Below are 12,194 nucleotides of genomic sequence, written 5' to 3'. Positions count from 1 at the left end.
TTTGGCGCCTGCCTTTGGCCCAGGGCGTGATCCTGGAGTCCCGGGATCGAGTCCCGTGTCGGGCTCCTGGCATGGAGCTTGCTTCTCCCTCTGCCTGTGTCTCTGCTTCTCTCTCTCTCTCTCTATCATGAATAATTAAATAAAATCTTTTAAAAAAATTAAAAACCAAGATAAGACCATAAAATTGTTATAAAGACTAAATAATGCTGGTAATCTATGTAAAGAGCTCAAAAAGCACAGAGTAAGCACTCAAAAAATACAAAGTAGTTCTCTCTGGAAAGAGGGAAACAAAATAGGCATTTTCATTTTTCATCTTATTTAAACATAAAAACTTTTTTTTAAATTAAACTGCTTTAACATGTAAGCATTTACACCTTTAAAATGATGAACTGATCTCTTTCCTTCACTCATTTTTAATTTCTTGTGCATGTCTTTAAATTACCGTTAGATTTTGCATGTCTTAGCATGGCAGAATGATTTTGCATACAGTAGGTACTCAATAACTGAAACTAATTTCTTACCAAAGTAGGATATTTGTGGTGCTGAATGGGAAAAAAAATTATACCTCTCTTAGAAAATTACTAAATAAATATACTTGAATGAGTTCCATTAATATATGTAATATGTAGCTGAATTATCTTTTGTAGCTAATAGAAGAACCCTTATTTGATTTTATACTTACAGCTTCCAAGCTCTCTTTTTTCATGTTCAGTGAATCTAATTGTTGTTGAAGTGTGTCTAACTCCTAAAAAACGGAAAAAAGCAAATACATATACAAGTTATATTTAAAATGTGTCTGTTTCTCAACATTTCAGATATAGATATGACAAACTAAACTTTATATACATATTCAACTCATATCTTGCTACTTGATTAAAATTTAACATTATTCTATTTTTGATCATTTCATAATGTATAAAAATACTGAATCACTATAATGTACACCTGAAACTAATAAAATATTGCATATTAATTACACTTCAATTAAAAAAATAAGTTCGTGTTACTTGATCATAGGTTGAAACGTACCCATTCACAATCCTAAATTTTGAGTTTATAATTTGCCTGTTCTACTGCAAGCTTTTCCTAATTTCATCCAAAACAAAATTAAGTTTTTTGGTTTTTGAAAAAAAAAAAACACCCAAAACACATTATTTCTATTTTTGCCAATTTAACTATTCCTAAAAACTTTGCCAAGATCTACCTTGAAAAATACTTTGAGCTTGTCAAAGGTAGCCAGATCTTTTCACAGTGAATCATCTCAATCAGAGAAGGACAAACATTATCAATCGGAGAAGCACAGTGAATCATCACTGTGTTTTGAAAATATTAAATATCAGCAGCTTTCAAATTCATGATATTCTTGTTTAAAGTTATGATTTTTAATTTTTATTTTTTAAACCATGTTTCCACATCCTTTGCCTAATTTCTTTTAGGGCCAAGACATATAGTAATTTATGTGGCTCACTCCTAAGGAAAAGATTTTTTAATCTGATTACTTATTATTCAAAAACAGCTGTGCAAGATTAGCTACATTTTGATGGTATTTTGGCATTTCTATTATACTCTTTCTTCACTGTTTTGTTCTAGTTTATAAATCCTGACTAAAATAAAAAGTTAAATTGTCCATGAAGTAGTATCTGAGAAACCAAAACCACATTCACTTTTGGCATTTGTGCGGACTCATTCTCTATTAACTGTTTGGTTAAGGGACATCTGGGTATGTAAGGCCACTAACTTGCAAATCCGAGTCACCACCATGACTGTATGTTGGGAGAATTCTCAATAACCCCTCAGCAGATTCCCAGATTGCTTATTTAAACACCATGGTTAGGAGGCAAGAGCTGTTCAAATCAAGGACACAGAGGTAAAAGATGTGCTGCTTATTAGGCAGAAAAGAAAGTAAGCATCCCTATTGCTTTAGTATATGAGGTTCTTTATTATTTCCATCAACAGTTCATTTAAAATGAAGTGTTTTCATGTATCTTTATGACATGCAAAAGTGAAAGATGCATAGGAATGAATAATACAGTAAGATTAGGTCATTATGCAGCATAAAAAAAAGAAGTTTTCTAGATCAGTGCTTCTTAAATTTAAATGTCCATCCTTAAAATTATCTGGGGACTTTAAGATTCTAATCACTAAGTAGGTCTAGTCAAGTTCTCAGGGATGCCAATGCTGCTCATCTTTAGATCATATAATATTAAGACTTCTAAATGCTTGGACCAAGTAGTGATTAGTATTACCTGCAACAATTTCTCATTTGTGGTTTTCATTTCTATATACTTGACTTGTTTTTCAGGAGACATGTTTTTGATAATGCCATCTGCTGCTTGCTTTTCCTGTTCAACTTCTTCTTCTACACTTCTAATTTGTTTTTCCTTCCTGAAATCAAAAGTATCCAATATTCCTCTTACTACATTGAGGGGAAAAACATCAATAAATTTTACTTAGGGTAAAATCACTCAACATAGTTTGTAATCCTTATAGATGTACAAAAAATTCTATTTGGAGAACTAGTGGTAGGTTGCCAGAGGGAAGAGGGTGAGAGATGGGCAAAAATGAAGGGGAGAGGTCCTTATAACTAGTACAGGCTTCCAATTATGGAATGAATAAGTCACAGGGATGAAAAGTACAGCATGGTAATAGTCAGTGGTACTGTGATAGTGCTGTATGATGATAACTTGTGGTGAGAATTGACTAACATATAGAACTGTTGAATCACTATGTTGTACACCTCAAACTTAACATTATGTGTCAACTATACTTCAATTAAAAATTAAGAAAACAGGAGAATCCCTTATACTTCTGAAAAAAAAAGTTGCCCTCATCAGCAGACTTATTTCACATCTTTCTCTTTTCAATCCCCAAATCCTTCTATTTCCTTACTGTTCATTTTCCTTTACTTTTTCTTTTTTTTTTTTAAGATTTTATTTATTCATGAGACACACACACACACACACACACACACACACACACACACACACAGAAAGAGAGAGAGAGAGAGAGAGGCAGAGATACAGGCAGAGGGAGAAGCAGGCTCCATGTAGGGAACCTGATGTGGGACTCGATCTCAGGACTCCAGGATCACGCCCTGGGCTGAAGGCAGGTGCTAAACTGCTGAGTCACTCAGGGATCCCCTTCCTTTACTTTCTTGCCAAAAAAAAAAAAAAAAGAAAGAAAGAAAAGAAAAGAAAAGATTATCACAGAAAATCCTTAAAGCATTGTATACTTGAAGATGTATTTACACTTTGTCATACCTTCAAGACAAGTAAGACCATTAAATTTTAGAATAGTGGTTTTGAAACATCTTTTATCTACAGAATTTTGACCAAATGAAATCTTGCATGGTAGTTCGTCATATAAATGATATAAAGTAACACAACTCTCACTGATCTCTGAGTAGGGAAACCTACAGTGCAATTTGATTTAAAAAAATCATAACTTTAATATATTTGCCTACCTACTACTTTAATTAAAATTGGTATTCCAAAAGCTATATATTTAATGTTACAAAATAGTTAATTTCCCAAAAAATGTAACAGAGACATCACAGGCATAATCATATAAAAGTAGGAATCAATTACAAACAAAAACCATGTTTATCATATAATCACAAGAAATACCAGTGATGTGCCATTTACTACCTAAGCAAGGTCAATTATCAACAGGGCAGAGAAAAAATCTGAAAAAAATAGAAAGATGCTAGTTATCATATAAATACTTCAAGATTTACTTATAAAGACTACTTGAAGATAAATGTTTAGTCTCAGTATCAAAATTTCTATTTTGAGTTTCAAAATAGGAGTAATATTCTACTATTTATTCTTTCACATGTAGTTACCAACTTCTACAATTTTTACATTCTCTAAGCCCCCTACAGATCCACCTATTTCCCACACAATTTTTACATACTCCTATCCCACTGCCAGAATAAAGAATCTAAACTCAGAAATTTTCCTACAAACATCTCATAATAATCCAATAAAGGATGAACAAATCAACCTGGAATTTCTATTTATTTTTGTCTCACTATTGGACAAGGAGTGATAGCTTCACTTTGAACTTCAATTACTATAGTATAACAAATGTGTTTGCTGCTGAATTTATATGGGTTTATGGGCTCATAGTACTTTCAAGCAAAAAAGGTAATCAATTTCAATCTCTTTGTTTCATAGATTAAGGATACTAATGATCATGGAAGTTAATCTAGAACTAACTCATTCTGCACTCCATGATTATTCACTATCAACAATGAATCTTAATCATGTTTTGGCCGATACACCTGTCTACTATACTTACATGGGAACTAGTATTATATAGAATTCCATTTTACAGAGGGGAAGCTGCAGCACAAGGAAGGTAATTCGTTTTTTGAAGGCCACCTATGGCCAGAGTCAGGTCTTTTGATGCTTTGAGCACTTTGCTCCTGTTATAACTTGGCAGTAAAACCACCAATGACAGGGTCATAAAAAATGAGTAAACAACAAAGCTGAAACTTAGGGGAATACAAAACTTGGGGGTATCTTTTCAACTTGAATCTCTCTAAATACAAAATACCTTTAGGACTAACTTTAAATCACTTTAACAATTTATCTTTCAAAGTATGCTTGCATTTTCAATATTATATACTCTAGCTCACAAAGTACATTTGCTAATACATTTTTCAAGAGTAACTAAGAAATACAAAGGTTAAGCAAAGCACTTGTTATGCTAAAAAAGTCAAAGATGACTAAGAAATTATACTTCTAGTCAATCTTTTGCTAAGGAAGTCTAGCTTTTTTTTTTTATCACATGTTCACTGGGTACAAAGGTTAAAACATAGTGAAATGTGATCATATGACACTTTTTTTTTAATGGTGTAGAAGAAACAGTAGATTCCTTAGGACACGAGTCTCAGAGACAAAAGAAAAAAGTAAAGGTAAGATCCTATATATATTTACAGGTTTGATTGGTGCTGAGTTTTTAGAGAAAAAAAAAACTATATTTAGGTTTGTTAATCTATATAAAAATCTTTAATAGGCGATGAAAGAGCAGAAAATATGATTATATCTTCTCATGATCTACCTTAGAAATATAAACCTGGGAGCTAAAAAAATCTCTCCCAAATAAATTTATCATGTAATACAAAGTAATTACTTTTCTTTTGGGGGAAAAAAAAGGTTTCATATAGCTAATCAAATTTATAAGATCTTTTTATTCAGAGCATTCTGAAACACTGAGGATTCTTAAAGTGACATTAACTTAAAAAAAATTTACAAGATGAAAAAAGACCAAAATTATGAATAAGTATGTTTGAGGAATGAAAAGATAGAAAGCATACATTCGACAGACTGAAGATGAATTTAGGAAGTATATGAGAAAGCTGAAGCCTCTTATCTTCCACAGTTTTAAGTCAACAGGTTATACCAATAGACAATGCCTAAATTAAAAAACCAAGAGATAGCAATATAAATATATACTTAAACATGAACATATACATAAGTATAGAGTCTTTACTTTCTCTTATGCACATATACTAAAATTTTAAAATATACAACCACTTCACTTGTCTTATAAGTTCTTTTCAATTGATCTAGAAACTACTGAGACATTCTAAAAATACTTTCATTTGCCAGGGGCTTTCCAGTTTGTTAAGATTACAATGTTGGAAAAAAAAAAAAAAGATTACAATGTTGGGAGGGTGTGGGAACATGTACTTGTTTCACATTTCATATATTTTAAGAAAAAACAGATTTAAAAGGAGAAAAAAGGAAATCAAAATATCCTCAATGATCTCTAAAGTTCTTCTCCTACTAAGATGAAAATACTCTCTTTTCTATCAGGCCTGCGATATGAAAGCTACATGCATCACAATCTTGTTTTGGCCCCTCTTCATGCTATTATTATCAGAGGAAAGGCAGTCTTCTAAAACAGTAAGTTTTTACAGTCACCATTGTGAAAATATTTCCAAAGGCATACTTTGTGTACAGTTAATAAAATATCCCAAGGCAATTCAAGCAAAAAAAAAAAAAAAATCTAAGCTATCAAAACTAATTGGTTAGCTATGTATATTCAAAATCTGTGATGTGTGAGCTAGATTCTAATTTGACAAAACCGGTTCTCATTTTATTTAAACTAAGTTGTTGTTTTTTTTTTTTAACAGTTGGTTAAAGAAGTCTGTAAGTTTACACTATAAAATCTGAGATTAGTTTCAGGATATAAATACTATTTTTATTTTTTATTTTTTTATTTTAAAAAAATAATCTCCATGCCCAACGTGGAACAAAAACTCAGGACCCTGAGGTCAAGAGTCACACATTCTACTGACCAAGCCAGCCAGGCACCCCTAAACACCACTCTTTAAAATGTAGGAAATATTTTTTTTTAAATCACATATTTATGAGGAAAATTACTGTTGTTGCATTATTATAACTAGGGAAATACTTCAATTGCAAAAACAGTCAAAATAAGAACTATATTTTTGGATCTACAGCCACATAAGGGAAGAACTTCATGTTGCCTGGCTCTTAAATTCAATATATGGTTCAATTTGTTAATAAAATAAATATGCTCTGGGGGCACCCGGCTGGCTCAGTCAGTACAGCATCTGATTCTTGATCTTGGGTTCATGAGTTCAAGCCCCCACATTGGCTGAAGAGTTCACTTTAAAAAATATTAATGAAATAAATATTTTCTTTTAAAACACCAAGCTTTGGGCAGCCTGGGTGGCTCAGTTGTTTAGCGCCGCCTTCAGCCCAGGGACTGACCCTGGCATGGAGTCCCATGTCAGGCTCCCTGCATGGAGCCTGCTTCTCCCCTTGCCTGTGTCTCTGCCTCTCTCTCTCTCTCTCTCTCTCATATTAATAAATAAATAAATAATCTTAAAAACAAAAACAGAAACAAACAAACAAAAAGAAACGAGCTTTAAGCTGTTAACCCTATATAGAGTTATATCCTGAGTATTATTTCTTATTTAATAGCCCTAGGTGTAGTGTTGGTAGCTCTGATTTTTAAAAACAAAAAATTTTAAAATAATTTCATTATAAATCAGACACAAGTGATACACTATATACGTTAAGAGAATTATTTGCCATGTATTTCCATATATATATAATAGAATTATACCCATATTTTCAGTAAAAGTATAACAGAAGATATCCATATGATTAACTAGAATCTCTTTGCTCAGTTACATATAACAGAATTTCTTTAATCTTCAGTATTTCATCCCAGTGAGGAAATAAAAGTATTTGCTTTACTTTTTACACACTATAATATCAAAATATTAAAAAAGGAAATGTTTTTCTAAAACTATTTTCTTAAAAAAATAAAATAAAATAAAACTATTTTCTTCCAGGATTGGAACTTCACCCAGGATTGCCTGGGTGGTTATGCATCCAACTCTTGATTTTAGCTCGTCATGATCTCAGGATTGTGAGATTCCCTTCTCCCTCTGCCCCTCCCCTCTAAAAACAAAACAAAACAATCTTCCAATGTCTAATTTCCTGCATATGAAAATTTGGCAAATTCTGTTAATATTTTTCCTGATTAATGCATTTCTCATTTTTTTCTTTTTTAGGAAGTCAAATATAATTTCACTGAAAAGAATTATTCTTTGATTCCAGCGGATATCAATAAAAATGTAACTATACTTGATCTCAGTTATAACCAAATTACTTTGAATATTATAGACACAGGGGTTCTACAGACATATATTTTACTCACTGAACTCTATTTGACTGAGAACAATGTCACTATGTTATATAATAATAGCTTTGGTAACCTCTCCAATCTAGAAATTTTAAATATCTGTAGAAATTCCATCCACATAATCCAACAGGGTGCATTCATGGGCTTAAATAAACTAAAACAGTTACATCTCTGTCAAAACAAAATATCTCAACTGAGTCCTGACATATTTGTGCCTCTAAAAAACCTGATACTTCTGAATTTGCAAGGCAATTTCATAAGCTATTTTGATGTACCACAATTGTTTCATCTGGAATTAATAATTTTATATGGAAATCCATGGAACTGCTCTTGTAGTCTACTGAATTTACAAAACTGGTTGAACACGTCAAATGTGACACTAGGTAAGTTTCTATTATTTAAATTAATCAAAACCAAAATGTGATTGATTATATCATTCTACCTCAGGAAAGTCTCTCACACTTCATGTTTTAAAGAGAAAGAAACTATTCCTGTATAAGGGAAGCAGACAGAAACCCTGAAAAATACTTGTTGAACAGATATCCTTCCTCTGCCTTTTAGGGGGAAAAAAAGAAGAAAAGAAATTTAAATGTTCTGTATAATGAGATGATAGTCACTTCATGTATTAAGTTTACAGTTTAAATATGAATTCATAAGAGAATTTTTTAAGGCATTTCCTTTTCTTAGGATAAAAACAGATGTCCTATTTTCTTAACTGCAACCATGTACTGCCTGAGATCAATTTTTACCACAATCTTAATCATAACATCTTTATTAACACAAACCAAACAATAGATACTGCACTTAAACTATATTTGTAAAATAACTTAATAAACAAGGTGAATCTTTCCCTTCCCGTGTTGCTAGGCAAATACAAGAGTTTCTTACTAATAATCTTTAATAATGACAGGCAGATATACCAAAAAATTCTAGGTAAAAATAATTATTAAATGCTAGCCATTATAACTTATTAATAATAATAATCCTATTTTCCATAATAAATCTTATTCTGATTTACTAGAAAATGAAAACGTCACCACGTGCATCCACCCAGGTATCCTGAATCACTACAGTATCAAAACAGTACCTTATAATGCTGAATGCTACTCAAAATTTCCTCCACCTATAAATGAAGATCTTTATAACCACTTTCACTTCATTAGCAACTCAACATTCAATAGCTCTTTGAACAACTTAAAAAACTCAGGTAATGTACTGGTTTTGAATATTAATATTGCTGAAGGTAGTATACTAAATTAACTGAAGTAGTTCCGATTATTTTCTGAATTTTAAATTCCTGAAAACAATGTAAAAGAAAAATTCCTTAACAAAAGATTTACAAAACACTAAGTTTCCAAACTAGGCTTTCCTAGTTACCATCCAAATGCCATTATGCAACTTATTTAACTTCTTTGGGCCTTATTTTTGACTAGTTAAGTCACAATTCTATTTAATAGGTATAAATCAATAATATTCTTGGTAAAATGATAAACAATACCTGCAAAGACAAATAGTTATTTCAGAAAAAAAAAAAAAAGGTATTTTTAACCACACTATTAAACACCTTTATTGTAGTTTTAGTAACTTTTGCTTAAAGAAAATTATAATATATGTTTATTTCTAATACCAACATTATGGAGTTATTAGGACATATAATTAATGATTATTTTATTTTTGTCAATTTAACAAAATCAATCTCTCTCGCTTTTTCTCTCTCTTGGTGTTCCAATTCAGAACGTAAACTTCTTGGAAAAAGTTGGGCTCTTCTTGTTGGTGTGGTAGTTACTGTACTGATGACTTCACTCCTCATTTTTGTTGCTATCAAATGCCCAATATGGTACAATTTTCTGCTTAGTTATCATCATCATCGCCTAGAAGAGCATGAAGCAGAAACCTATGAAGATGGTTTTACTGGAAATTCAAGTTCTCTTTCACAGGTTCCAGATACAAACTCTGAGGATACTACAGTAATATTTGAACAACTACATTCATTTGTGGTAGATGATGATGGGTTTATTGAAGACAAATACATAGATACTCATGAATTACATGAAGAAAATTAATTCTGTTCAATGTTTGATTTTTTAAAAATGTTATAAGTTCACTCACAGTTTAGACATAAATGGAGATTAAGCATGTGACATACCAAACTGTGGCTAGTAGATTTAGATTTTTTTTTTGCTAGTAGACTTTTATATTAATTGCAACACACGAGTATCATAAAATGATGTTTTTATCATTGGTATTGAGTAAGTCGGTCCAAATACAGTAACAGTGATAATACTAGCATTACTATTTTCAGCAGTATTCAGACCATACATCCTAATAAGGAAAAGACCTAAACTATTCATTAATTAAAATGAACTGATTCTAATATTAGCCCAGATATTTTATGTAATACATATTAAATTATATTAAAAGTTTTATTGATTGGAATCAGTAAATAATAAAGGTTTGGGGGGGTGCCTGGGTAGCTCAGATGGTTGAGTATCTGACTCCTGGTTTCAGCTTAGGTCATGATCTCAGGGGCCCAGGATCAAGCCCCATGTTGGGCTCTGTGTTAGGTGCAGAGTCTACTTGGTCCTGTCCCTCTCCCTCTACTTCTCCCCCTGCTCATATTCTCTGTCTCCATCTCTCCCTCAAATAAAATCTTTTTTTTTAAAATTTTTTATTTATTCATGATAGTCACACACAGAGAGAGAGAGGCAGAGACACAGGCAGAGGGAGAAGCAGGCTCCATGCACTGGGAGCCCGACGTGGGATTCGATCCCAGGTCTTCAGGATCGCGCCCTGGGCCAAAGGCAGGGGCCAAACCGCTGCGCCACCCAGGGATCCCTCTCAAATAAAATCTTAAAAAAAATTTTTTTTTAAATAAAGGTTTTGAATTTGTCAAAGTGAAAAAGCTTAAACATACGACACACTAAGACTGCTTTTATGCTTGCAGAATGAATTTATGGAATTGGAAAATATTTAAATGCTTCCTGATTTAGCACAATAAATTTTCTGAAAATTTAGTACTAACTTAAGGTATAGGTACAATGTCCAAGCACAATCTTAATAAGTTACTACTTCTTTCAAATATAAAAAAAAGACTGTGACCATAAAGGAAGACCATCACAACTGAATAGTATGGTAGCTTCCAAAGTGGGTATTACAAGTCTCCATGAATCTTGTTTTTAAAAAGCTATATTTCTGCCTCTCTTTGGGAGAGTTCTATTCAAATGAGTCTGTGCTGGAGTTGAGGAATCTTCAGTTGGTCCATGGACAGCTGTTTGGGATCCTGTAGATAGAGCAATGTTTCCCAAATTGTTTATTCTAGAATATTAATTTCCAGGGAAATGCTCAAAAATATTGAAAGAGAGAAAACAGTACATGGTCAAAGTACTATAGAATTACTATAGGAAATACTGAGTTTAAACACAATTTATTCAAGATTCTAACAAACTAAAATGCTCTCTGCCCTTCAACAACTAAGCATTAAGAATTTTTCAAACTTACTGGACAACAAAACCCTTTCTTTGAGGTGCCTACAAAGAGTCCATAGCACAATGATAGTCCAAAAAACTTAGTTTGGACAACAATGACCTTGGGACTATAACAGGAAGAGTCTAAAGTTAATTATTTTGTTAATTCCTTATAATCAATTGGCTGTAGTCATAATTTTAAAAACTTAATGCAAAGTGGCATTAAAAATTGTAACAAAATCCATCATTTTTACCTTCCATGGTGTGAAAATTAAGTGTATTTACACCTTTTAGAGACTTCTAAAACACTATAATAAAATACATTTATAAATGAAATAATACAATGTCATATTTTCTTCATCACCATCATACAGGAAAGGGCGTAGTGCCTAAAGGTCCATTGATTCAAATATAAAAAAAGACTGTAGGATTGAACGTGAGCTGAGGAGCAGGGAGATAGATATTTAAGTGTATAATAACACTATTTATTTTTGTGTATGTTCAAATTTCCCTATAATAAAGTTTTTAAAATGCATATGTACTTGAGAGTTTCTCAGACTAAACATAATGTATATGTATGTTATATTCTGCAGAATAGTTATTTTAAAGGTTACATCAATAGTAAATTCAGTTCAAATGTCTATTTAGGAAAATAAAAACTGTTTGGATGACATACAGTCTGTGAAATAAGAAGACTCACTTATTTATATGCATATTTGTGTTTATGGAAACATGTTTTCAATAAAGGATATAAGTGTTTTACATGTAATAGTTCCTACTAGAAGTGAGATAATTATGGAAACAAAATACATCTTTCTCTAAATAATCTGTTATTTTACCAAACTACCATTTCCTAATATGAGGCAAATATTAATATCTGAAAAATCTAGTAAAATGAAATATAATTATGAATGAACAAAGACTACATCTAATCTCTTAGGCCCCTTATAATTGAATGTTAGCATGTGAAATTGAATTAAAGCCGAGTGTAATGTTATAGTAATATTTTAAAGGCTGTACTCTATAACTAACTTATTT

General features: G+C 31.7%; 2 protein-coding genes across 7 annotated transcripts in view; one reads left to right on the top strand and one right to left on the bottom strand.

Annotated features, from left to right (window-relative positions):
* IFT74 (intraflagellar transport 74) overlaps window positions 1–12,194 on the bottom strand; it is an 85,232-nt gene that overhangs the window by 50,448 nt on the left and 22,590 nt on the right. For all 6 annotated transcript variants that reach the window (XR_003130075.3, XR_007414047.1, XM_025433044.3 and 3 more), the window contains 2 exons: window positions 2,247–2,385; window positions 683–745 (listed from right to left, as the gene is read on the bottom strand). Coding sequence is in view for 4 of the 6 variants with exons in the window: in XM_025433044.3 (XP_025288829.1) it covers window positions 683–745; window positions 2,247–2,385 (202 nt within the window). In the remaining 2 variants the exon portion in view is untranslated. The remainder of the gene's footprint in view (window positions 1–682; window positions 746–2,246; window positions 2,386–12,194) is intronic.
* On the top strand, window positions 4,828–11,925 carry LRRC19 (leucine rich repeat containing 19). Its single transcript, XM_025433047.3, has 5 exons — window positions 4,828–4,921; window positions 5,826–5,915; window positions 7,562–8,075; window positions 8,714–8,899; window positions 9,427–11,925. The coding sequence occupies exons 2-5, from the start codon at window positions 5,835–5,837 to the stop codon at window positions 9,753–9,755; spliced, it is 1,110 nt and encodes a 369-aa protein (XP_025288832.1). The 5' UTR covers window positions 4,828–4,921; window positions 5,826–5,834; the 3' UTR covers window positions 9,756–11,925.

The sequence above is a fragment of the Canis lupus genome, chromosome 11 (assembly GCF_003254725.2).
Source record: "Canis lupus dingo isolate Sandy chromosome 11, ASM325472v2, whole genome shotgun sequence".
In the NCBI taxonomy this organism is placed as follows: Eukaryota; Metazoa; Chordata; class Mammalia; order Carnivora; family Canidae; genus Canis; species Canis lupus.
Note: the sequence above shows the minus strand (reverse complement) of the source record. Positions and strands in the feature narration are given on the sequence as shown.

Coding starts and splice junctions, on each gene's coding strand:
- LRRC19 (XM_025433047.3), top strand. CDS start 5,835: ATGAAAGCTACATGCATCACAATCTTGTTTTGGCCCCTCTTCATGCTA. Junction 5,916..7,561: donor AAAGGCAGTCTTCTAAAACA/GTAAGTTTTTAC, acceptor TTTCTTTTTTAG/GAAGTCAAATATAATTTCAC. Junction 8,900..9,426: donor GAACAACTTAAAAAACTCAG/GTAATGTACTGG, acceptor GTTCCAATTCAG/AACGTAAACTTCTTGGAAAA.